Raw genomic sequence first — 24624 nt, forward strand, 5'->3', positions numbered from 1 at the left:
GGAAGATATGTTATAATTGAACTGTTAATAGAAGGCAAGAAAACACTTCTGGTTGGATTATAATCAACAACAAGCAGACTTTTGAACTTCCGGTGGCGACGTGACGCTGAAGACAGCCGTCTCCGGGCTGTCCTCTCCGCAGCTTTGTTGAATCATCGAAAACAGCGCCGATCAGCTGTTTAGGTGATTCGGAAGCCCCCTCCCCGGGAGAAGAGGAGGGGGTGAGGCCCCAGGTAGGGGTTGAGCTCTCCGGGGCCGCCTGAGCTTTAAGTTTGGGCGGCTGAAGGATCGAGCCCCCCCGAAGCCTGGGTTTGCTCCGGGCTGCGCAGCGTCTCTGCTCCATGATTTTTGGAGCAGAGCCAAGCGTTAGCAACGACTCCTGCCAGAAGGAAGGACTCTTGAGTATCAAGACGCAGACAGAGCGGTATAGGAGGTCAAGGTGAAGTGGACTTTTATCTTTACTCTCTAGCTCAACGGATTTTATGGATTAAAAGTGAAAGTGCGCAACAAGTGAAAGTGGGGGAAGATGGCGATGAAAGCCTCTAAAGTTCTTCGGAGTGCGGGGGCTTCCCCGGTCCTACAGACTTTGTTGCAAGCTTTGCTCCCTCCCGCACCTGCTCCGGCACTGACTCTTAAGGATTTACAGGATGCCTTTGAAAAGCAAACACAATTAATGTCAGATATGATGGAAAAGCTGGAGGAGAAATTGGAGGAGAAAATGGAAGAGAAGTTGGAAGAGAAGTTTAGAGCAATGAGGGCAGACATCTTGTCTACAATTGAAAGTGTGGCTGTATGTGTGCAAAGTTTGGATGAAAAAGTGGAGGATCTTAGTCAAAAGAACTCTATATTAGAAGTAAAAGTATTAGAGAATGAAAATATAAGGGATAAAATGGATGGAGACTTGAGTCTCGTCCAGTACCATCAGATGGAGTTTGCTATCAGAATCAGGGGCTTAAAAGAGAATCCTAAAGAAGATTTAAAGCAGCTGATCTCCGAGGCTTTGGAAGTGGTACTGGGCCAATCAGCAGCTGAAATTGAGGGAAGTATAGATAAAATCTTTCGTGTGAACTCATGGATTGCAATGCAGAGGAAGTTACTTAGAGATGTGGTGGTTTACTTTACAAAGAGAGCAATTAGGGATGAAGTTATTCAAGTTGCTTATGACACTAGGTTTGTGGTTGCTGAGCAAGAAGTTCTGGTTTTAAAAGAGATTCCTCCAAAGATTTTAAGGAGAAGGAAAGATTTTGCCTTCCTAGCACAGGAACTTAAGAAATGTGACATCAAGTTTAGATGGGAGATCCCAGTGGGCATGGTGGTGTTGCACGAAGGTAAAAGACACCGTCTGGTTACAGTGACTCAGGCACGTGATTTTTACAGCAAAGTTTTAAAAGCAACCCCTCTATCACTTCTGGAAGCTGTAAAGGGATATGGCGAGGGAAAGCCTCAAGATGCTGATGGAACACAGACAGAGGAGAATGGTGCTGGAGGGGATCAAATTACAGTTTCATCGGCAGCTGCTGGAGAGCAGAGGATGACGCGTGCCGTTTCAAGACGAGTGAGACAAGAGCAAGAACAAGATCAGCAGAAAGTTATGGAACCTCCAAAGCGTACTTACAGTGAAGCTGTGGGAGGGGCGCGGCCTAAGGAAGTTAAAGGGGTCCTGGCAGACGTGCTCCAGAAGCTTCGGGACGCCAAGAATGGCGACTAAGTTCCTAACCTGGAATGTTAATGGATTAAATTCACCACAGAAGAGAAAGAAAGTTTTTCAATATTTAAAACAATTTAAGACTGATGTTATCTGTTTGCAAGAAACGCATATTAGGGTTATGGACCAAAAGTATTTGTTGAACTCAAGGTTGGGCACGCAATTTATTGCTTCTGCAATTAATAAGAAAAATGGAGTGGTTATCTATGTCAAGAGTACTCTGACAGCGGAACTAATTGAAGTAGATAAACAAGGAAGATATGTTATGATAGATTTGCTGTTAGAAGGCAAAAAAACGCTTTTAGTTGGACTGTATGCTCCTAATCAACAACAAACTGATTTTTTTAGTTTACTACATACAAAGATTGCCCAGTTGGATTATAAATCTTTTATTTTTATGGGAGATTGGAATGGTGTCCTCGATGTACAGCTGGATAAATCTGGTTTCTTTAAGCGTGCCCTGAGTCATGCTAAACTGCCTAAATCTTTTTTTGAAATGAAGGATGACCTGGAATTGCGAGACATTTGGCAAGATACACACGTATATGAAAAGGATTATACTTTTTTTTCTGATAGACATCAATCTTTTTCTAGGATTGATTTTATATTACTGACTAATGACCTCTTTTCTAGGACTAAGAAGGTAAAGATCTGTGCAAGAACTATATCTGACCATAGTCCAGTTTGGTTGGAGATCAACAAGGACAATAGAGATAGGCGCTCCTGGCGCGTAAATGAGAATTTGTTTAGAAACCAGAGAAATGTGGAAGAATGTAAAAAGCAGATGAAGGATTTTTTTGAAATTAATATGAACAAGGATACCTCTATGGACATGGTTTGGGATGCTAGCAAAGCTTATATGAGAGGGGTGTTAATATATATGAACAATAAATATAGATGTAATTTGGAAGTTAGAAGGAAAGAACTGGAGAATGAAATTAGGGAAAAAGAAAAGGCCCTAATTTTGAACCCATCGGATGCGAAGATTAAGGAGGTCATCAAACTGCTAAGAGGACAATTTGATAAGTTGATGGCTGATCAGGTGGCAACTAACTTACGGTTTGCTAGGCATAATACTTTTTGCAATGCCAATAAACCAGGTAGGTGGCTAGCCTACAGGTTAAGGAAAAAACAAAGGGCTTCTAATATAGATAAAATTGAATACAAAGGAAAGGTTGTGTTTCAACAGGATCTTATTAAGGAAGCCTTTGTGGATTTTTATTCTAAACTATATGTTAAGGAGAAGATTAATGAAACAGATATTGATGTATATTTGAAGAATGCTAGCATCCCGGTTCTTACACAAGAACAAAAGGAGGAGATTAATCAATTGATAACAGAAGAAGAAATTTTTATAGCAATTAAGGAATTGAAGTTGGATAAAGCGCCAGGTACGGATGGTCTGACTGCGATCTACTACAAACATTTACAATTGGAGCTGATAAAGCCATTAAGGGAATTGTTTCAGACAATTCAGAGGGGGGGAAATGTGCCTCCGTCTTGGAGAACTGCTTTTATTTCTTTGATTCCGAAGGAAGATCAAGATGCTACTCAAGTAAAAAACTACAGACCAATATCACTTTTAAATACAGACTACAAGATATTTGCCAAGGTGTTAGCTAATAGACTGATGAGGGTTTTGCAACAGATGATTCATGGGGATCAAACTGGGTTTATTAGTGGTAGACAAATGAAAAATAATGTGAGGCATATAGTTGATGTGGTGGAGTTTTTGGAAAGGAACAACCAGATCCCTGCGGCGCTAATTTTTTTAGATGCTGAAAAAGCTTTTGATCAATTGAATTGGCAATTTTTGATGAAAGTTTTAGATAAAATGAATTTTGGGGATAAATTTTTACAACCAATTAGGGCATTATATCAAAAACAAACTGCCCGAATAATAGTTAACAATAGTCTGACTGAAGTATGCAATATTGAGAAGGGCACAAGACAAGGGTGTCCGTTATCACCTTTATTATTTGTTTTAACATTGGAGATATTATTGATAAAAATACGGAATTTGGAAAAAATTAAGGGTATTCAAATTAGAGATCAGGATTATAGACTGAGGGCGTTTGCAGACGATCTGGTTGTTATGGTGACTCAGCCAGAAAACTCTGTTGTGGACCTGATGGAGATAATAATGCAATACGGGAAGGTTTCTGGATTTAAGGTTAATGTACAAAAAACAAAAATTTTGGCCAAAAACATGACAACACTGCAAAAGGCCCTTTTAGAAGGATTAACTGGATTTGAGATTGTTAAAAGGGTCAAATATTTGGGGGTGTATTTGTCACCCTCAAATGCAAAGTTATATAAAAATAATTATGAAAAGTTATGGGGAAAAATTCAAAAAGAATTGGAGAGTTGGGAAAAATTGCAATTGTCTTTACTGGGAAGAATTGCAGCAGTCAAAATGAATGTCCTGCCTAAATTTTTATTTTTATTCCAAATGATACCGATTCTTAAAAAAGACTCTAATTTGGAAGAATGGCAACGGGGTATCAATAAATTTGTGTGGGCAGGGAAAAGGCCACGAGTTAAACTTAAGATTATGCAGGATACTCGTGAAAGAGGTGGTCTTAAAATGCCTAATCTTAAATTATATTATGAAGCTGCTGCGTTGTCAGGAATAAGTGATTGGATTAATTTGACACAAGGGAGATTATTAAATCTTGAGGGCCACGACTTGTTATTTGGCTGGCATGCATATTTGTTGTATGATAAGAAGGTAGATAATGTATTTAAAGTGCATATTTTAAGACAGGCATTGTTGAGAGTTTGGAAGAAGTATAGACATAAGTTAGATTGCAAGATGCCGTTGTGGGCAATCCCGAAACATGCAATAGAAAACATAAATGTAGGCTTCAAACATGATGTGACTACGTATAAGGAGATCTTAAGTTTGGAAAGGAACGTCTGGTGTTTGAAGCCGTACAATTTCTTGCGAGATGAGAAGATCGTTCAAACTTGGTTCCAATATACTCAATTACGTGCCAGGTGGAAAGAAGACCAGAAAATTGGTTTCTCAATGACTGATGAAAATTTGATAAAGCAAATTAGAAATCAGGGTCCAGCACATATTAAACGGATTTATCTTGCATTGATAGATATTGACTCAGAAACAGAACTTGTTAAAGACTGTATGATAAAATGGGCCCAGAATATTCAAGAAGTTATTACAATGGACACTTGGGAAAAGATCTGGGTGAGGAACGTAAAATTCACGCAAGCTCAAAACTTAAGAGAGAACTTTTATAAAATGTTTTATAGATGGCATTTAGATCCTAAAAAGCTTGCAAGCATGTATCCGAATTTCCGCTTTTGAAGATGGCGGACGTGTCGGGCTGAGCTCCGTGAGCTCCAGCTGTTGGGCGTCCCTTGGGAGCCCCTCAGGGGTCTTTTTGGGCCCGCTGGGTAGGGGATGTGGATTGTTAAATCCATGAAGCTGAATTTATGAGGCAAATAAGGAGGTAGTTTTGCTATTTGCCTGTTCCATCTGCGTGTTGCCTTTTCCATCGCCTGTTCGTCTTCCGCGGTGTTGCTGGGCTCGGCTTTTTTGGCCTGCCGGTTCCTGCTGCCCTGGTGTCTCTGGGCCTCTCCTAGGAGGCTGCGGTCGGCGGCGGGGGGGTTTCCAGCTGTTTTGGGCCGCCATGGGCCATTGGGTTGACGCTGCTGTCTTGGACGGTTTTCGGCCGTTTTCGGCAGCGTTCTCAGCGTCCTTGGAGTTCTCGGTGTCCTCGGAGCCCCAGCTGATTGGCGCTTCCGGGAGAGGGGAGGAGAGCCTGTGCAAGACGCCTGCAGACCATTCTGGCGGCAGCGGCGGCGACGGCGGCAGCGGCGGCGGAGACATTTTGTGTCATTGGACCTGCCTGTGCTGTTTCCTCGGCGGCTGCGGCGTCTTCGGGCCATTTTGGCGGCGGAGAAGACGACCGCTTGCTACTTTGTTGACAAGGCTGCCCCCTGTGCTGGTTTCGAGCCGCTGCCGGCGACGGAGGCGGTTATGACGACAGCGTCCTCGAGCTGCTCTGGGCGGTGGAGAGGACGACCATGGCGACAGCGACTCGTTTGGTTCCGGCTGCTTCAGTTGATGGCGGCGACGGTGATGGCGACGGCAGCGTCTTCGAGGCCCGCTGGCCTGTTTTACTGGCAGCGACGATGGCTGTGGCAACGGCGGCGACATAGCGGACTACCAATTTATTTATTAATTTATTTATTAATTCTCCACCTGCCTCCTCTTTCCCCTTTGGACTGGGACGGACCTGGGCACAAGCCACAGTGGGAGAGTGGCTTGTTTTACATCGGCAGCCCCATAGAGGTGGGAGCTCTATGGGTTCTGCCCCACCCAGGGTGTGCATTTTGGACCATCCCCGGGAGCAGACTCGCGCCCCGTCGTGAGAGGACGGGTTGTGGTCTGCCCCTGGGAGCATCCAACCGAGTGGCAGCAGGTTGGTGGATGGCCCAAATGTTCCACTCCTTACCTTCGAACCTCCTGTTGGATTTTTTAACCATTGGACTGCCCTCTCCGGACTTATTCGGACTGTATGTACCGATATTCCAATACGGACTTGCTCGCCCTCAGGGGTGCCCCCCTCTCCTGGGTGCGTCCCGCCTTCTTTGCTACTCCCAGTCTCGATGAAGGGCCCAATTATTGGGACCCTGAGAGATGGCCGGGTAAGGCCAGGGGCTCTCGATATAAATTTAACAAGAGGCCCCTGGTTAATTTTTTAGTCAAATTTTTTAGAGGGTTAGGGAGGGGGGTGGGGGGTAATGGTTGTCTGACTATGGGGGGTGGCCATACAACCGTGTTGCAGGCCAGGCCTGGGTCCGACGGCGTTCGGGGGGAGCGGGTTGTGGTTACATCTGGGGCTCGGGAGCGGGTCGTGGGATTACCGATTCCCACGACACTGGGGTATGGCAGCAGGCGTATGGACAGAGGGCCGTATCGTTACCGGGAGGGCCGTCTCCGCTGTTTGCAAGCGGTGAGGCACTCCGACCCTCTGGTTCTTCCCCGAGGTGCCGGGAGCGAGGATGTGCAGCCTCCTGAGCTCCGGCTGGTGTACCTGAATGCCAGGTCCGTGGTTAATAAGGCTCCCCTTGTGCGGGATCTGGTGGAGGGTGAGCATGCGGACCTGGCTTGTATCACCGAGACATGGTTGGGTCCAGAGGGTGGGGTCCCTTTGGTTGACCTTTGCCCACCAGGTTTCCGAGCGCTACACCGGCCTCGGGCTCAAGGTAGGGGCGGGGGAGTGGCGGTAGTTATTAGGGAGACCTTATGTCCGCGGGAGACCACCGTTCCTCAGATAGTCGGGTGTGAGTCTCTCTTTTTGAGGTTTGGTTCGGGGGCGCAGTTGGGCTTGCTGCTGGTGTACGTTTCGCCTAGTCTCACAGCGGCAGCCCTGCCCGAGCTACTCGATGTCCTCTCCGGTTTGGTGATTGAGTTCCCCAAACTTCTAGTTTTGGGTGACTTCAATCTACCATCCCTGGGAGGGTCATCTGAGTTAGCCCGGGAGTTCATGGCTTCCATGATGGCCATGGACCTGACACAGGTAATTTCTGAACCAACTCATGAGGGAGGCCACACCCTTGACTTGGTTTTTTTATCTGGACGGTGGTTGGATGATCTTGGTGGGGGCTCTCCATTTATTATGCCCCTGTCATGGACCGATCATCACCTCCTGCGGCTGGTCTTCCGTCTTGCCACCCCCCACCGTGGGGATGCGAAACCAACTAGATGGTACCGCCCCAGATGCTTAATGGACCCTGACGGGTTCCAGGCAGCGCTGGGATCCCCACCTGCCTCCGTCGCTCACAGCTCGGCGGATGCCTTAGTGGAAGCCTGGGAAAGGGCAGCCACTGAGGCACTGGACCGAGTTGTACCCTTGCAGCCCCTGACCCGGTGCAGATCCCATCGAGCTCCATGGTTCTCCGCGGAGCTCCGGGAGATGAAGCGTCGGAAACGGGGCCTAGAGAGCTGCTGGAGGTCCAGCCGATCCAAATCCGACCGGTTGCGGTTAAGAACCTATATTAGGTCTTATCTCGCAGCGTTGAGGGCAGCAAGGTGCAATTACTTCTCTGCCCTCATCGCGTCCGCAGATAATCGCCCGGCCGCCCTGTTTAGGGTGACTCGCTCCCTCCTTAATCAGGAGGTGAGGGAGGATCCCTTGCAGGGTCGTGCCGAGGAGTTTGGTCAACATCTGTCGGATAAAATCGCTTGGATTCAGACCGGTTTGGACTCCAGCTGGGCAGAGTCTGACGATCAGGACACGGGCGGTCTTGTCAATGTTATCTGGGAGGAGTTTGATTCTGTGACCCCTGATGAAGTGGACAGGATTATGGGGAGGTTGAGCTACACCACATGTTTATTGGATCCGTGCCCTTCCTGGCTGGTTTATGCAGCCAGGGAGAGGACACGAGGCTGGTTCCAGGCGGTGATATCTGCTTCTTTGAGTGAGGGTAATTTCCCCACCGTCTTGAAGGAGGCGGTGGTGAGACCTCTCCTCAAGAAGCCTGCCTTGGACCCAGCTGTCTTGAACAACTTTCGTCCAGTCTCCAACCTTTGCTTTCTTGCGAAGGTTGTTGAGAGTGTGGTGGCGCATCAGCTCCCTCTGGTCCTGGATGAAGCGGATTATCTGGACCCGTACCAATTGGGTTTCAGGCCCGGGTACAGCACGGAGACGGCATTGGTCGCTCTGGTGAATGATCTCTGGAGGGCCCGGGATAGGGGATATTCCTCTGTCCTAGTCCTATTAGACCTCTCGGCAGCTTTCGATACCATCGACCATGGTATCTTGCTGCGGCGTCTCAGGGGATTGGGAGTGGGAGGCACAGTTCTTCGGTGGTTCTCCTCCTATCTCCTGGGACGTTCGCAGTCGGTGTTGGCAGGGGGGCAGAGATCGGCCCCTAGGTCTCTCGTTTGTGGAGTTCCTCAGGGTTCGGTTCTCTCGCCTCTCCTGTTCAACATCTACATGAAACCGCTGGGTGAGATCATTCATGGTTTTGGAGTTGGGTATCATCAATATGCTGATGATACCCAACTTTTCATTTCGACCCCAAACCACCCCAGTGATGCCCTCGCTGTGATGTCCCGTTGCCTGGAGGCGGTTCGGGTCTGGATGGGGAGGAACAGACTTCAACTCAACCCTGACAAGACTGAGTGGCTGTACATTCCGGCATCCCGGGACATTCAAAATGTTCCATCACTTTCTATGGGGGGTGAGTCTTTACCCCCCGTAGATAGGGCTCGCAACTTGGGAGTCCTCCTAGATGCACGGCTTACCTTAGAAGATCATGTAGTAGCCGTGACTAGGGGGGCTTTCGCACAGGTTCACCTGGTGCATCAGTTGCGGCCCTATCTAGACCGGGATGCCCTGTGTACGGTCACTCATGCGCTCGTGACCTCTCGTCTTCACTATTGCAATGCTCTCTACATGGGGCTTCCCTTGAAGACCACTCGGAGGCTCCAACTGGTACAGAATGCGGCCGCGAGAGTTGTCTTGGGAGTTTCCCGGTACTCCCATGTTACACCTTTGCTCCGCGAGCTGCATTGGTTACCAGTTGTCTTCCGGGTGAGGTTCAAGGTCTTAGTGATGGTTTTTAAGTCCTTACATGGCATGGGTCCGGAATACCTCGGGGACCACCTGCTGCCGGCGTCGACTCCCCTCCGCCCCGTGCGCTCCCACAGAGAGGGCCTCCTCAGGGTGCCTCCAGTCAGAGAATGTCGGCTGGTGGCCCCCAGGGGGAGGGCCTTCTCTGTGGGCGCTCCGGCTTTGTGGAATCAGCTGCCGGTTGAGCTCCGGATGGCACCGGATCTCCGCTCCTTCCGGCGCAGGTTAAAGACCCATTTATTTGAACAAGCTGGCCTGGCCTGATGGGGAGTTATTTAGGGTTTTAATATTTATATATATTTTCTATTGTTTTTACTGTGGGCAATAATTTAATTCTTTTTTAACTTTTGTATTTTTGTAGTTTTATGATATGCCCTGTTCACCGCCCTGAGTCCTTCGGGAGAAGGGCGGTATAAAAATTTAATAAACCTAAACCTAAACCTATCAACCTAAATGTTGGAGATGTGGTGGTGAAGATGCAACCTATTTTCATATATGGTGGACCTGCAAAAAGGTTAAGGCTTTTTGGATAAAAATTTGGTGGAATATGCAAAAGATCTTTTAGCAAAGGATAAAGTTTTGTCCGCAATTGTTTTTGCTGGGCATAATTACAGATGTTACTGTTGTGGACATTAAGTTGATGTTGAATTTAATTACAGCAGCAAGACTCTTAATAGGTCAATATTGGAAAAAGGAGGAACTGCCGACTATAGAAGAATGGACTTTAAAAGTTTCTGACCTGGCGGAAATGGCAAAGATCTCGGCTTACTTGAAAGATCATTCGCAAGAACGTTATATTATGGAGTGGAAAAAGTGGATTGATTATATTCAGAACAAATATGGGACTAAAAAGTTTTACTTAGCATTTGAATAAGTTTTCTTTTCTCTTTTTTTTCTTTTTCTTTTTATATGTAACATTAGTATTGCTTGTAGTCATTTTATATGAGCTAGAGGGCGATAGAATTAATAGTTTATTGTTTTTAGCATATGGATGTTTATGATTGTTCTTTGTTTTTATACCCTGTACTTAGCTCTGGGAAGTCGGGGGGGGAGGGGGAATGGGGGGGAGGGATAGGGAGGGTTAGGTAGGGGTGGGGGGAGGGGGGGATTGTTAAAGATAAAATGTACTGTAAAACTTTTCAATAAAAAAATAAAACAAGCAGACTTTTATAGTTTACTACACAGCAAGATTACTCAGTAGGATTATAAATCTTTTATTTTTATGGGAGACTGGAACGGTGTTTTGGATGTACAAATGGACAAGAGTGGTCTTTTTAAAAGTATTCCAAGTCATGCTAAACTGCCTAAATCCTTTTTTGAAATGAAGGACGATTTGGAATTGCGAGATATTTGGAGAGAAAGAAATTTGCAAGAGAAGGACTATACTTTTTTTTCTGATAGACATCAATCTTTTTCTAGGATTGACTTTATACTAATTACTAATGATTTCTTTTCTAGGATTAAGAAGATTAAGATTTGTCCAAGAACTATGTCTGATCATAGTCCAGTCTGGTTAGAGATAGAAAAAGATAATAGAGATAGGCGCTCCTGGCGTCTAAATGAGAATTTGTTTAGAAATCAGGAAAATGTGGAAGAATGTAAAAACCAGATGAAGGATTTTTTTAAAAAAATTAATATGCATAAAGGTACTTCTATTGAAATGGTCTGGGATGCTAGTAAAGCTTATATGAGAGGTGTATTAATATATTTGAATAACAAATATAGACGCAATCTGGAATTCAGGAGGAAGGAATTAGAATGAAATTAGTGAAAAAGAAAAGGCTTTAATTTTGAATCCATCGGATGTGAAGATTAAAGAGGTAATTAATTTATTAAGGGGACAGTTCGACAAGTTGATGGCTGATCAAGTGGCAACTAACTTACGGTATGCTAGACATAATACTTTTTGCAATGTCAATAAACCAGGTAGATGGTTAGCTTATTTGTTAAGGAAGAAGCAAAGGGTTTGTAATATAGATAGAATAGAACATAAGGGTAAGGTAGTGTACCAGCAGAGTCTTATCAAAAAGACTTTTGTTGATTTTTATTCTAAGTTGTATGCTAGAGATAAGATTAGTGAGGCAGATATTGATGTATATTTGATGAATGCTAATATTCCTGTTCTTACACAAGAACAAAAGGAAGAGATGAATCAATTGATAACTGAGGAAGAAATTCTTTCAGCAATTAAACAATTGAAAGTGGGTAAGGCGCCAGGTACGGATGGATTGACTGCTGTGTATTATAAAAAATTACAGTTAGAGATGGTAAAGCCATTAAGGGAATTGTTTCAGACAATTCAAATGGGAGGAGGGGTGCCCCCGTCCCGGAAAACTGCTCTTATTTGTTTGATTCCGAAGGAAGACCAGGATGTCACCCAAGCAAAAAATTATAGGCCAATATCACTTTTGAATACGGACTACAAGATATTTGCTAAGGTTTTAGCTAACAGATTAATGAGGGTATTGCAACAAGTGATTCATGGTGACCAAACTGGGTTTATAAGTGGTAGACAAATGAAGAACAATGTGAGGCATATAGTTGATTTGTTGGAATTTTTGGAAAGAAACAATCAGATCCCTGCAGCGTTGATCTTTTTGGATGCTGAAAAAGCTTTTGATCAATTGGATTGGCAATTTTTGTTGAAAGTATTAGATAAAATGAACTTTGGGGATAAATTTTTACAACCAATTAGGGCATTATATCAAAAGCAAACAGCCCGTATAATAGTTAATAATAGTTTGACGGAAGTATGTAACATTGAAAAGGGCACAAGGCAGGGGTGCCCGTTGTCACCTTTACTGTTTGTTTTAACATTGGAGATATTATTGATTAAAATACGGGACTCGGAAAAAATTAGGGGAATTCAAATAAGAGATCAGGATTACAGATTGAGGGCGTTTGCAGACGATCTGGTTGTTACAGTAACTCAGCCTGAAGATTCAGTTGTAGAACTGATGGAGATAATAATGCAATATGGGAAAGTTTCTGGATTCAAGGTTAACATACAAAAAACTAAAATGTTGTCTAAGAATATGACAGTATCACAAAAGGCTGTTTTAGAAGAGCTAACGGGATTTGAAATTGTTAAAAGGGTTAAATATTTGGGGATATATTTGTCACCCTCAAATGTAAAGCTATATAAAAATAATTATGAAAAGTTATGGGGAATAGTTCAAAAAGAATTGGATAGCTGGAAAAAACTACAATTATCTTTATTGGGAAGAATTGCAGCAGTGAAAATGAATGTTTTGCCGAAATTTTTATTTTTATTTCAAATGATACCTATTCTTAGAAAGGATTCAAATTTGGAGGAATGGCAAAAGGGTATTAATAAATTTGTCTGGGCAGGGAAAAGGCCACGAGTTAAATTTAAGATTATGCAGGATACGCGTGAGAGAGGTGGTCTTAAAATGCCTAATCTTAAACTATACTATGAAGCTGCTGCTTTGTCAGCGATAAGTGATTGGATTAATTTAACACAAGTGAGATTATTAAATCTTGAAGGCCATGATTTGTTATTTGGTTGGCATGCATATTTATTGTATGATAAGAAGGTGGATAATGTGTTCAAGGTACATATTTTAAGACATGCTCTGTTGCGAGTTTGGAAAAAGTATAGACATTGATTACTGTAATGCTCTCTACATGGGGCTGCCCTTAAAGACCACCCGGAGGCTTCAGCTGGTGCAGAATGCAGCTGCGCGGGTTGTGATGGGAGCTTCCCGATACTCCCATATTACACCCCTCCTGCGGGAGCTGCATTGGCTACCAGTTGCCCTCCGGGTGAGATTTAAGGTGCTGGTACTTACCTTTAAAGCCCTACATGGCTTAGGTCCGGGATACTTGCAGGACCATCTGCTGCCGGGAACAAATTCCCATCGTCCAGTACGCTCACACAGAGAAGGCCTCCTCAGGGTACCGTCAGCTAGGCAATGTCGGCTGGCGACCCCCAGGGGGAGGGCCTTCTCTGTGGGAGCACCAACCCTATGGAATCAGCTTCCCCCTGAGCTTCGGATAGCCCAAAACCTCCAATCCTTTCGCCGCGGCCTCAAAACACACCTGTTCCACCAAGCTGACCTAGACTGACAGGCATCTTAATTAATTTATATTTAGTATTTTTAATTCATTTTTAAATTCTCTAATTTTTTATTGCACTGATGTTCTCAATTTCATTTATCTTGATTTATGCACTTATTATATGTTTTATTGTGAGCCGCCCTGAGTCCTTCAGGAGATAGGGCGGGATATAAATCCCATCAATAAAATAAATAAATAAATAAATAAATAAATTATAAGATACCTATATGGGCAATACCGAAACACGCAATAGAAAATATAAGTGTTGGGTTTAAACACGATGTGACTACATATAAGGAAATTTTAATTTTGGAAAGGAATGTATGGCATTTAAAGCCATATAATATTTTAAGAGAAGAAAAGATTGTACAAACTTGGTTTCAATATGGGCAATTACTGGCCAGGTGGAAAGAAGACCAGAAAATTGGTTTTTCAATGACTGATGAAAATCTGGTAAAGCAAATTAGAGATCAAGGTCAAGCACATATTAAAAGGATATATCTTGCATTGATAGAAATTGATTCAGAGACAGAACTTGTTAAAGACTGTATGATAAAGTGGGCTCAGAATTTTCAAGAAGTCATTACAATGGATACTTGGGAAAAGATTTGGGTTAGAAATGTAAAATTTACGCAAGCTCAATATTTAAGAGAGAACTTTTATAAAATGTTTTATAGGTGGCACTTAGATCCTAAAAAATTAGCAAGTATGTATCCGAACTGCCAGCCTAAATGTTGGAGGTGTGGTGGTGAAGATGCAACGTATTTTCATATATGGTGGACCTGTAAAAAGGTTAAAAGCTTTTTGGATTAAAATTTGGTGGAATATGCAAAAGATATTTAAGAAAAGGATAAAGTTTTGTCCGCAATTGTTTTTACTGGGCATTATTACTGATACTACTGTTGTGGACACTAAGTTGATGTTGAATTTAATTACGGCAGCAAGACTTTTAGTTGGGCAATATTGGAAGAAGGAAAAACTGCCGACTATAGGAGAATGGACTTTAAAAGTTTCCAACCTGGCGGAAATGGCAAAGATCTCAGCGTACTTGAAAGACCATTCGCAACAGAGATATATTGTGTAGTGGAAAAAATGGATTGATTATATTCAGAATAAATATGGGACTAAAAAGTTTCATTTAGCATTTGAATAAGTATAGATGTGATATTTATATTGCTTGTAGTTATTTTATAAGAGTTAAAGTGCGATAGATTTAATAGTTTATTGTTGTTTGCATAAGGTAGATTATGATTGTTTGTATTTTTATACCCTGTATTTAGCTCTGGGAAGTCGGGGAGGGGGGAGGGGGAAGGGAGGGAGGTGTTGGGGAGGGGTGGGAAGGGGGGGTTGGGAGGGGTTTTGTTTTGTTAAAAATGTATTGTAAAACTTTTCAATAAAAAAAGATTTTTTTTAATTTCATAACGTGTCTCCCCCTCTACCACTACTGAACCAGGTGGCTTCTTTGGAATAGGTCTTAAAGAGGATTCAGATACAGGTTTCACAGACTACAATGAAACATAGGGTGGACTTTTCCCAACAGCTGTGGAAGTTTCAATTCCACTGTAACAGGGTTTATGATTTTTGTGATGGGAAAAGGACAAGGAACTTTGGCCCCAATTTTCTGCTGGGTAACTTTAACTTTAAATATTTTGTTGAAAAATAAACTAATTGCCCAACATAAAATGGTTTTGAGGAGAGCATCGTTTGCCTGCTCCTTGTAAACCTTGGTAGCCTTGGTCAATGCTTTCTTCACATTCACCCAATCCCCCTGGAAAGACATCGCCCATTGATCCAAAGTCTGAGAAGTAGGAGCAGTGCTTTTTTTTGTAAAAGAAAAAGGTGCCGGAACTCACACATGTCATACAACTTGCCTTGCCTACCCTACAAGGTTCCATCCAAAAAAGGTGCCGGAACTCCGTTCTGAGCGTTCTATGACAAAAAAAGCCCTGAGTAGGAGGCTCCTGGGGGTACTCAGGCATAGGCACAAAATCTCGACCCATTACTATTTTAAATGGGGTGAATCCAGTGCTATTGTGCACTATATTGTTTTAGGCTATCTCCACGAAAGGCAAGAGGTCATCCCAATTAGACTGCTGCTAATTAATCTAGCATCTAAGGTACTGTTCCACCATTGTGTTAGCTTTTTCAGCTGCTCCATTTGTACTTGGATGAAAAGCAGATGAAAGCCCCTGAATTGACCCAATCAGTTTAACAAACTCCCTTAGAACTTTGCAGTAAACTGGAACCTCTTGTCAGAAATAATTTGCTTTGGGACGCCATGGAACTAATATATGGGTTTCAAAAACATCTTGGTTAGCTTCTTGACAAGGGAAGTCCTGAGCAAGCAATGAAATGTACTTGTTTGTAAAATAGATCAATTACCATTCATATTACGGTGTTTCCCTTGCTCTCAAGCAACTCCACTAGCAACTATCAAGCAACTCCATGGCTATTTCCTCTCAAGGCTGGGAAGGGTCAGCCACTTGTTGCTTCCCAGAACATCTTTTCATTGCAGTGCAGGTAGCACAACTCCTCACATAACTCTCAATGTCTTTTTTCATCCCTGGTGACCAGAATCGCCTCCACACTAAATGCAACATTTTCAGGAACCCAAAATGACCTGCCTGCTTTGCATCATGACTCTGCTGAAGGGCTTGGAGTCTGAGGCCATCTGGGAGGTATAACCTAGAGCCTTTCCAGGGTTAAAATTGATTTGTTGTCTTTGAACCAGGTGTCAGTCTCTAATTGCTGCTTTAGTTCCTTCAGTAAGCGATGTCAGGACCAGCAGGTGGTCCTTGGGTTTGTGATCTATTGTGTTATTGGAGAAGCAGAGGTGTTAGGTCTGTTGTGGGAAAGTTGCTGATAACACCAGTCTTTCCCAGGCTTGTAGTGCTGTTGTTGTGGCTTTGCACCTTCCCTTCTGAAACAGGAGATAACCCAGATGGCCTGAGGCTTATTTTCTTTTGCCCCAAGGTGACATCAAAGGAGAAACAGTTCAAAGAGCAAGTATGCAGAAACAGCAAAAGAGATACATTGTAGCAATAGAGAAAACAAAGAGACAGCCCGCAGCAGTTCCCCCCTCCCCTCCAGGAGTGTAACAGAACCCAGAGCAATAGAGGAAATAGAATGAGAGTGCCCCTTAATAATATGGGTTCTGACAGGTAGGTATAAGTGTATCAATCTAGATGAGCCCACAGTTGGTTCAGGAAGAAGGATAGCTTCTTGGGGTCCCCATCAAAGGTGGGCTTGATGGGAGGTGGCTCAAATCATGGCGGGACTGCCTGCACTTGCTGCTGAGCTGGTTGTTGGTTCTGGGGATCTGGCAGAACCACCCTCCTGACTTCCCTTGGCCGAGTTCCTGGACTGGCAGCCCAAGACCCTGTATCCCAATATAGGGTTTGACATCACAGCTGGCTGGAGAATAGGTGAGGCAGCAAGGGCTACCGCAGTCGGGCTGGGACTCTAGTGAGGGGTGGGGAAAGAGATGGGTAGTCCTTAGCATTCCCCCTCATGGCACACACATCCTGGGCAATGGGAACCATCTCTTTTACCTCAAATCTGCTGAATTTCTTTAGCTGCTCAAGCGAGGGGCTGTGGACTGCGGACTAGAACTTCCATTCTCTGGAGTCATCCCCTCCGATCGATCCCTTTTCCTTCTGGCATGCTGCTGACAAAAAACCCTGGGATGACAGCAGCAGGAGTTCCTTTTCAGCGGCAACAAAAGTGCTCCTGTGCTAAGGGGCAGCTTTGGCTTGATAGAAGTCCGCTGGGATCATAGTTCTCCCCTGCGGTACCAGCTTCCCAGGTTGGATCAACTGGGACTTTGGCTGACCACCTGCCAGTGATGCCTCCTTCGTTGGCTGGAGTGGCTGCTTGTGCTCTGACATCCTGAGTTCCATTGCAGCTGACAATGGCTCTCCTCTTTTCCTCCATTCTCAAATCTTCGTCAAGTGTTTACCGCTCTCCCAAAGGATGGCTAGGTGATTGGGGCCCAACACCCTGAAAGAAAACTTAAGTTTTAAGAAACTTGGTTTAATGTCATGGTTCTGACAGACAGAGACAAGTAAAGCAGAACTCCGAGGCTTGAAAGTTCCTCAAAGAACATGTTTATTAGTTACAAAATATTGGCATGGTCAAAAGTAAAACCAAGTCGGAGTACACAAGTAACAATCGCCCAATTACCAAGTTAAAAACCCCACCCACAAAAGTATGCAAGCAACTATGTTCCCCAATATACTTATTTGGCGGGCTTTTAATGCAATGCCCAGTCCCTAGCCTCAGGAGCAGCAGATGACCTTGGTTCCTGTGGGACAGAAAATTATTTTGACTAACAAAGCACCTGGGCAACCCTCCTCCCTCTGTTCTATGTGACAATCTAGAATAAGAAGAAAAAATGACTGCAGCCATGCTCATTGTAGAGTTGACACCAGCCCTATGATTTTTCACCCAGGAATATCAGACTTATAATTTGTTGCTGTTTTATAATGTGTTTTTTGTTTATTTTTTTCCAGTGCTATTCTTAATCTATTCTGTTTTTGCTTTTGGATTTGCTTGTTTCATTTAAAAATTTTGTAATCAGACAGAAAACCCTTAAGTATAAGTTAAAATGTAATTCAAAATTGGGTTTATAATTTTTTCCTTTTTTGTACACTCTTGCAAATAGGTTGCTCTGAGGGTAAAGGTGGGTTCTTTCTGTGTACTTAATGAAATTTTGAATCAGTAAAGTGAAGAATGTAAGAGCCCTGTTTCTTGGATTGGAAAGAACAAACAAGCAGCATTAAGGGAATTATCATTTTAGCCTGTATTTAAATCATTAAAAACCTAAATTATCATTGCATAAGCAAAACTAGGATTGTAGCAACTTTCTTGTAGTAATTTTATAACAAAAATGAATTATCAGAATAACAGCTTTGTATTTTAAAAGTATTGGGACACGGTGGCTCAGTGGGTTAGGACACGGAGCTTGTCGATCAGAAGGTTGGCAGTTTGGCGGGTCGAATCTCAAGTGCCATGTAACAGAGTGAGTGCCTGTTACTCGTCCCAGTTTCTGCCAAACTAGCAGTTCAAAAGCATGTAAAAATGCAAGTAGAAAAATAGGGACCACTATGGTGGGAAGGTAACAGTGTTCCGTGCGCCTTTGGTGTCTAGTCATGCTGGCCACATGACCACAGAGACGTCCTCAGACAAGCGCTGGCTCTTCGGCTTTGAAACAGAGATGAGCACCGGCCCCTAGAGTTGGAAACGACTAGCACGCATGTGCGGGGGAACCTTTACCTTTACTTTACCTCAGGGCTTTTTTTGTCATAGAACGCTCAGAACGGAGTTCCGGCACCTTTTTTGGATGGAACCTTGTGGGATAGGCAAGGCGGGTTGTATGACGTGTGAGTTCCGGCACCTTTTTCTTTTACAAAAAAAGCACTGCTTTACCTATTTTAAAAGTTCTGTCCTATAATCTATACCCCCAATTTTATAGTCTCTTTGTAAAAAAGAGAAAAATATCTAGATGGATATCAGAGGGAACTGTTTTGTGAATTGTTCACTGTGTAGCTGAAATAATGTTCCTAATTATGTTTATTCACTGCCACTGAGTTCCAGGTAAACCACACTGCAAAGGCATCAGCCACTTCTTAATCTTGCATGACAGAAGTTATCCAGTTGAGTTAGCACTTCAGCTTTGTATTTAGGAGGAATATCTTTCTCAATTAACATTCCACACTGGAACATTCTGAACATTTTTATATACCACAAATTTCCTGATTCTTTCTCTATGTGGAAGGTCACAATTTTAACAAATACTGTACAATTAAAGATTGAGTTTTCCTTTCTGCTAATTTTGAACTAACTGTGCATTGATACCACCTCATCCTGGCAATCTAGAATACAATACTTTTGTCTAGTTCAGCTTTTGGGCAGAGGGCTGGGTATCAGGAGGCAGGGAAGATTTTTTAAAATAGCAGTACCTGTTGAGTGGCACAGAGAATACTGTGAGAACAATTTATTTATTTATTTATTTATTAAATCCCATTTATATCCCGCCCTTCTCCGAAGACTCAGGGTGGCTTACAATCTAAGCACAAATCAAATATGCTTAGCACATTTGCTAAGCACATTAGGGGACTGGAGACTAAAGCATATGAAGAAGAGTTGCAGGAACTAGTTATGTCTAGTCTAATGAAAGAAGGATTAGGGGTGATATGAAAGCAGTCTTCTAATATTTGAGGGGCAGCCACAAGGAAGAAGAAGTCAGCATATTCTCCAAAGTCCAAAGCACCTGAAGGCAGGCCAAGAAGCAGTGGATGGAAATTAATCAAGGAGAGAACTGAACTAGACGTAGGAAAAATTTTCTGACAGAATAATTAATCAGTGGAAGGGCTTGCCTTCAGAAGTTGTGGGTGCTCTATCACTAGAGGTTTTAAAGAAGCAATTGGACAACCATTTGTCTGAAATGGTATAGAGTCTCCTGCTAGAGTCAGGAGTTGGACTAGAAGACCTCCAAGATCCCTTCCAACTCTTCCTATTCTGTTAAAACAGCAGGGATTGATAGTCATAAATGAGCAGAGCAATTCTTAGAACTTTCTAATTAGACTGCTCTAATTGCAAATACCATTATTTTAAAGCCAATTATTGTAGAGTTGAATTTCACAAATTGCATATACTTGTATTTTTTGACTTTGAAGTATTTTGAAGTTATTTTATATTGCCATGTAAGATGCCCGCATCAGCAGTGATTTTGGTGTAATGAAGAAAGCCATAATAAATATAAAAGAGGTTGGGATGAGGAGGAGGCTTTGGAGAAGTCTGAGCATAGGCTATTCAGATGTTCCAATAAAACGAGCAAATATTTATATATTTAATTTAAATAAACTTTTCAGAATTTGATAAAATTAATACAAAAAATTCATACATGATTAAAATTAGGCATGAAATTGGGAACTTTCTTGAAAGAGATTTTAATATATATGAATATAAAAGAAACAAAACATTGGTAGGTATATACTACTTATGTTAAGTTCAGAATTACTTTTTATACAACCATTATTGCACACCTCAAAATGACTTTAAAAATTACTTACCTGTGCAAGCAAACTTTTTTATCCAAAATTAATATTGCTGAACATCGTATTCGAAAACTGCTGCAGATTGCATCAGTGTTTGTTGTTGTGCAATAAATATTGCACATTACAATACATATTTTTGTACAATAAAGATTTTGATCTTAAGTTGATTATAGTTTTAGCCTGATTAAGGTCTCTGCTGCATTATCACTGAATGTTGAATGTCCTTGTTGAAAAAGGAAAAAAAAAAAGAAAGCAAATTTGTCAATGATTCAAATATTGGGGAAAAAAAAAGAAAAGATGGGGAGGAAGATGAAAAATACTCAGTTTATAAGCTCTTTTTTGTCTTTTTGCTAATATACAGTTTTTATAAACATTGGGCCTCGTTCAAAGCCAGACCCTAAATGTTTGCTTTTGCCATGCTGCATGAAATATTGTATGTATGAGAACCATTATACCATTACATTTAGCCAAATTCCTATTGTGAATATATGCTGTTAATTTTGCCACTGCTGCATATTTTCCAAATTCAAGTTACACAGAAATGTAATACTTAGAATAGAATAGAGCTGGAAGGGACCTTGGAGGTCTTCTGGTCCAGCCCCCTGCTCAAGAATGAGAATCTACAGTATATCATTTCAGACCAGTGACTGTCTAGTCTAGTCTAGTCTCTTCTTAAAAACCTCCAGTGATGGAGTGCCCGGGATTTCTGAAGACTAGCTGTTCCACTGGTTAATTGTCCTCAAAGCACTGTCCTCTGGTGCTTTGGTGAATGACGTGACCCCCCTCTTCTTTGTGGCAGCCTCTCAAATACTGGAATACTGCTATCATGTCACCCCTATTTCTACTTTTCTTTTTTTATTGAAAAGTTTTACAATACATTTTTGAATACAAAAAACCCCCCTCCTCCCCCTCCCCTCTCCCCAACCCCCCCAACCCTCCCCTCCCCTCCACCCCCAACTTCCCAGAGCTGAATACAGGGTATAATAATACAAACAAGCATAATCGAAAATAAGCTAACAACAATAATAAAACATTAAATTTTATCACACTTTAACTCTCCATAGTCAAAATATTAATAAAATAACTACTAACTAATAATACATCATAAAAATCCGCTACTTATTCAAATGCTAAATGATACTTTTTAGTCCCATATTTATTCTGAATATATTCAATCCATCTTCTCCATTCCACAATGTATCTCTGTTGCGATTGATCTTTCAAATATGCTGAAATCTTTGCCATTTCCGCCAAGTTAGAGACTTTCAAAGTCCACTCTTCTATAGTCGGCAGTTCTTCCTTCTTCCAATATTGTGCTACTAAAAGTCTCGCTGCCGTAATTAAATTAAACATCAACTTTGTATCTATAACTGTAGTATCTGTAATAATACCCAATAAAAACAATTGCGGAGAAAACTTTATCCTTTTCTTAAATATCTTTTGCATATTCCACCAGATTTTAATCCAAAAAGCGTTAACCTTTTTACAAGTCCACCATATATGAAAATACGTTGCATCCTCACAGCCACACCTCCAACATTTGGGCTGGCAGTTTGAATACATACTTGCTAACTTTTTAGGGTCTAAGTGCCACCTATAAAACATTTTATAAAAATTCTCTCTTAAATTTTGGGCCTGTGTAAATTTTACATTTCTAACCCAAATCTTTTCCCAAGTGTCCATTGTAATAACTTCTTGAAAATTCTGGGCCCACTTTATCATACAATCTTTAACAAGTTCCATTTCTGAGCCAATTTCTATCAATCCATTATATATCCTTTTTATATGTGCTTGACCTTGATCTCTAATTTGTTTTACCAAATTTTCATCAATCATTGAGAAACCAACTTTCTGGTCCTCTTTCCATCTTGCCTGTAATTGCCCATACTGGAACCTGTAATTGCCCATACTGGAACTTTCCCATATAACATTATTATCTCCATCAATTCTACAACTGAATAATCCGGCTGAGTTACTGTAATAACCAGGTCATCCGCAAACACCCTCAGTCTATAATCCTGATCTCTTATTTGGATTCCCCTGATTTTATTCGAGTCTCGTATTTTAATCAGTAATATTTCCAATGTTAAAACAAATAATAAAGGTGACAGAGGACACCCCTGCCTTGTACCCTTTTCAATATTACATGGTTCTGTCAAACTGTTGTTTATATAATATGGGCTGTTTGCTTTTGATATATTGCCCTAATAGGTTGTAAAAACTTTTCCCCAAATTCTATTTTCTCTAATACTTTCATCAAATCCCATTGATCAAAGGCTTTTTTATTGAAAAGTTTTACAATACATTTTTTAACAAAGCAAACCCCCTCCCCACCCCCTCCCCTCTCCCCAACCCTCCCCAACACCTCCCTCCCTTCCCCCTCCCCTCTCCCCGACTTCCCAGAGCTCAATACAGGGTATAAAAATACAAACAATCATAGTCTACCTTATGCAAACAACAATAAACTATTAAATCTATCGCACATTAACTCTTGTGAACTAAATACAAGCAATATAAATATCACATCAATACTTATTCAAATGCTAGGTGAAACTTTTTAGTCCCATATTTATTCTGGATATAATCAATCCATCCTCTCCACTCCACAATATATGGTGGACTTGTAAAAGGGTTAAAGCTTTTTGGATTGCTTTGGCTGCCTGCTGGCTCGTCTCGGCCAGCACCGCCCGGCGGAAGTGCATCCCCGCGGGGGGGAGAGCGGTGCTGGTGACAGGTGAGTCCGGCGGGCCCGAGGCCCTCCCCTCGGGCAGCGGCAGGACGGCCCAGCGCCTGCAGGACGGCCAGCAGCCCCACGCGCAGCAGCAGCCGCCGGCTCAGCAACAGGTCCAAGCGCAGGAGCCGCACCGCCAGGCTGCCCAGGAAAAGCAGCCACACCGAGAGGCTGCACGCCCAGTCCAGCTCCATGAGGGGCAGGGCGGGAAGCCGGCCGGGAAGAGGGACCAGGAGCCCGGGCCGAGCGCGCCTCGGCTGACGGTGAGAAGGAAGCGGCACATGAAAAAGAGGCTGCGGGCGGAGCTGCCCCGCCCTGCGCCAAATGGGAGAAGTTCAAGGCCTGGGGGGGGAAGCAGGAGGGGCGCTGGCCATGGCGGGGTGGCGGCTGCTCTCTGGCGCTGCCTGCCTCCCGGGAAACACTGCGCCTCGGGGGCCGGCAGAAGCGCGGGAGCAGCGGGAGGGCCGGCGGGGCCAGTCGGGCCTTCGCCTCCTCTGCGACGGACAAGAGCTGACGGGCAGCGCCGCCTTTGCGTGGGGAGAGCCGCCTGACGCTCCCGCCCAGCCGTGTCCCGGAGCTGCACCGGAGATAGCTCGGTTGTGCGGGGCGGCCCGGCTTTGCAAGAACGGGGATGCTCGACTGATTTGTTTTTTTTTTCTGGCGTATAAGACGACCCAGCGTATAAGACGACCCCCCAACTTTTGAGAAGATTTTCATGGGTTAAAAAGTCATCTTATATGCCGGAAAATACGGTACTAGAAATTCTTTTGGAAAATCCAAATTTGTCTATATTTGGGGAAATCCCTACTCCAAAAATTAGATGTTTTATATTAATTTCAAGAAGTGGGCTTTTTCATTAAAATATTTTTATTACCATCTGAAACATAAATTTAAGCAGTTGTTTTTCCTTTACTTAGTCTGAAATGTCCAAAATATTAGAAAATGCTTTTCCAAAGTCCAAAATAAATTTCTGACATTTTTCAATTGACAAATTATTCATGTAGCTACCATACTGAGTGATAAACAATTTAGCTTCCGTAATTTATTCTTGTAAATTAATATATTTTATATACAGAAGTTGTGAATATTACATATTTTTATTAAATTAGCCCAATGCTCTGGGTTCACACAATTCTGAATTACTAGCTATAACAATAAATACGTAATAATGGAATGATTTTCTCATTGTCTTGTTTTTGTATTGCAGGTACTGAGAAACAGTAGATGTAATTTTAAAGAAGCACTGTCACTGAAATGGCTTTAGCTGGCTGCCCAGATTCATTTTTGCATCATCCATATCGGATAGTAAGTTAAATTCTGTATACTTCAACTGAATGTTCTCTCAGCAGGCTATTTTGTTAAGGGCAGTGTTTCTCAGTATGGGTTAGTTTAAGGTGTTTCAGCTTCAGCTTCTGGAATATACAAGAAGAAATTAAAATTAGC

General features: G+C 42.7%; 1 protein-coding gene across 4 annotated transcripts in view; it reads left to right on the top strand.

Moving 5' to 3' along the window:
• Nucleotides 1-24624, top strand: part of GRB10 (growth factor receptor bound protein 10) — a 285454-nt gene that overhangs the window by 79806 nt on the left and 181024 nt on the right. For all 4 annotated transcript variants that reach the window (XM_081345558.1, XM_081345556.1, XM_081345559.1 and 1 more), the window contains exon 2: nt 24389-24486. Coding sequence is in view for 3 of the 4 variants with exons in the window: in XM_081345556.1 (XP_081201682.1) it covers nt 24436-24486 (51 nt within the window). In the remaining variant the exon portion in view is untranslated. The remainder of the gene's footprint in view (nt 1-24388; nt 24487-24624) is intronic.

Source organism: Vipera berus (assembly GCF_964194415.1).
Source record: "Vipera berus genome assembly, chromosome: Z".
Lineage (NCBI taxonomy): Eukaryota > Metazoa > Chordata > Lepidosauria > Squamata > Viperidae > Vipera > Vipera berus.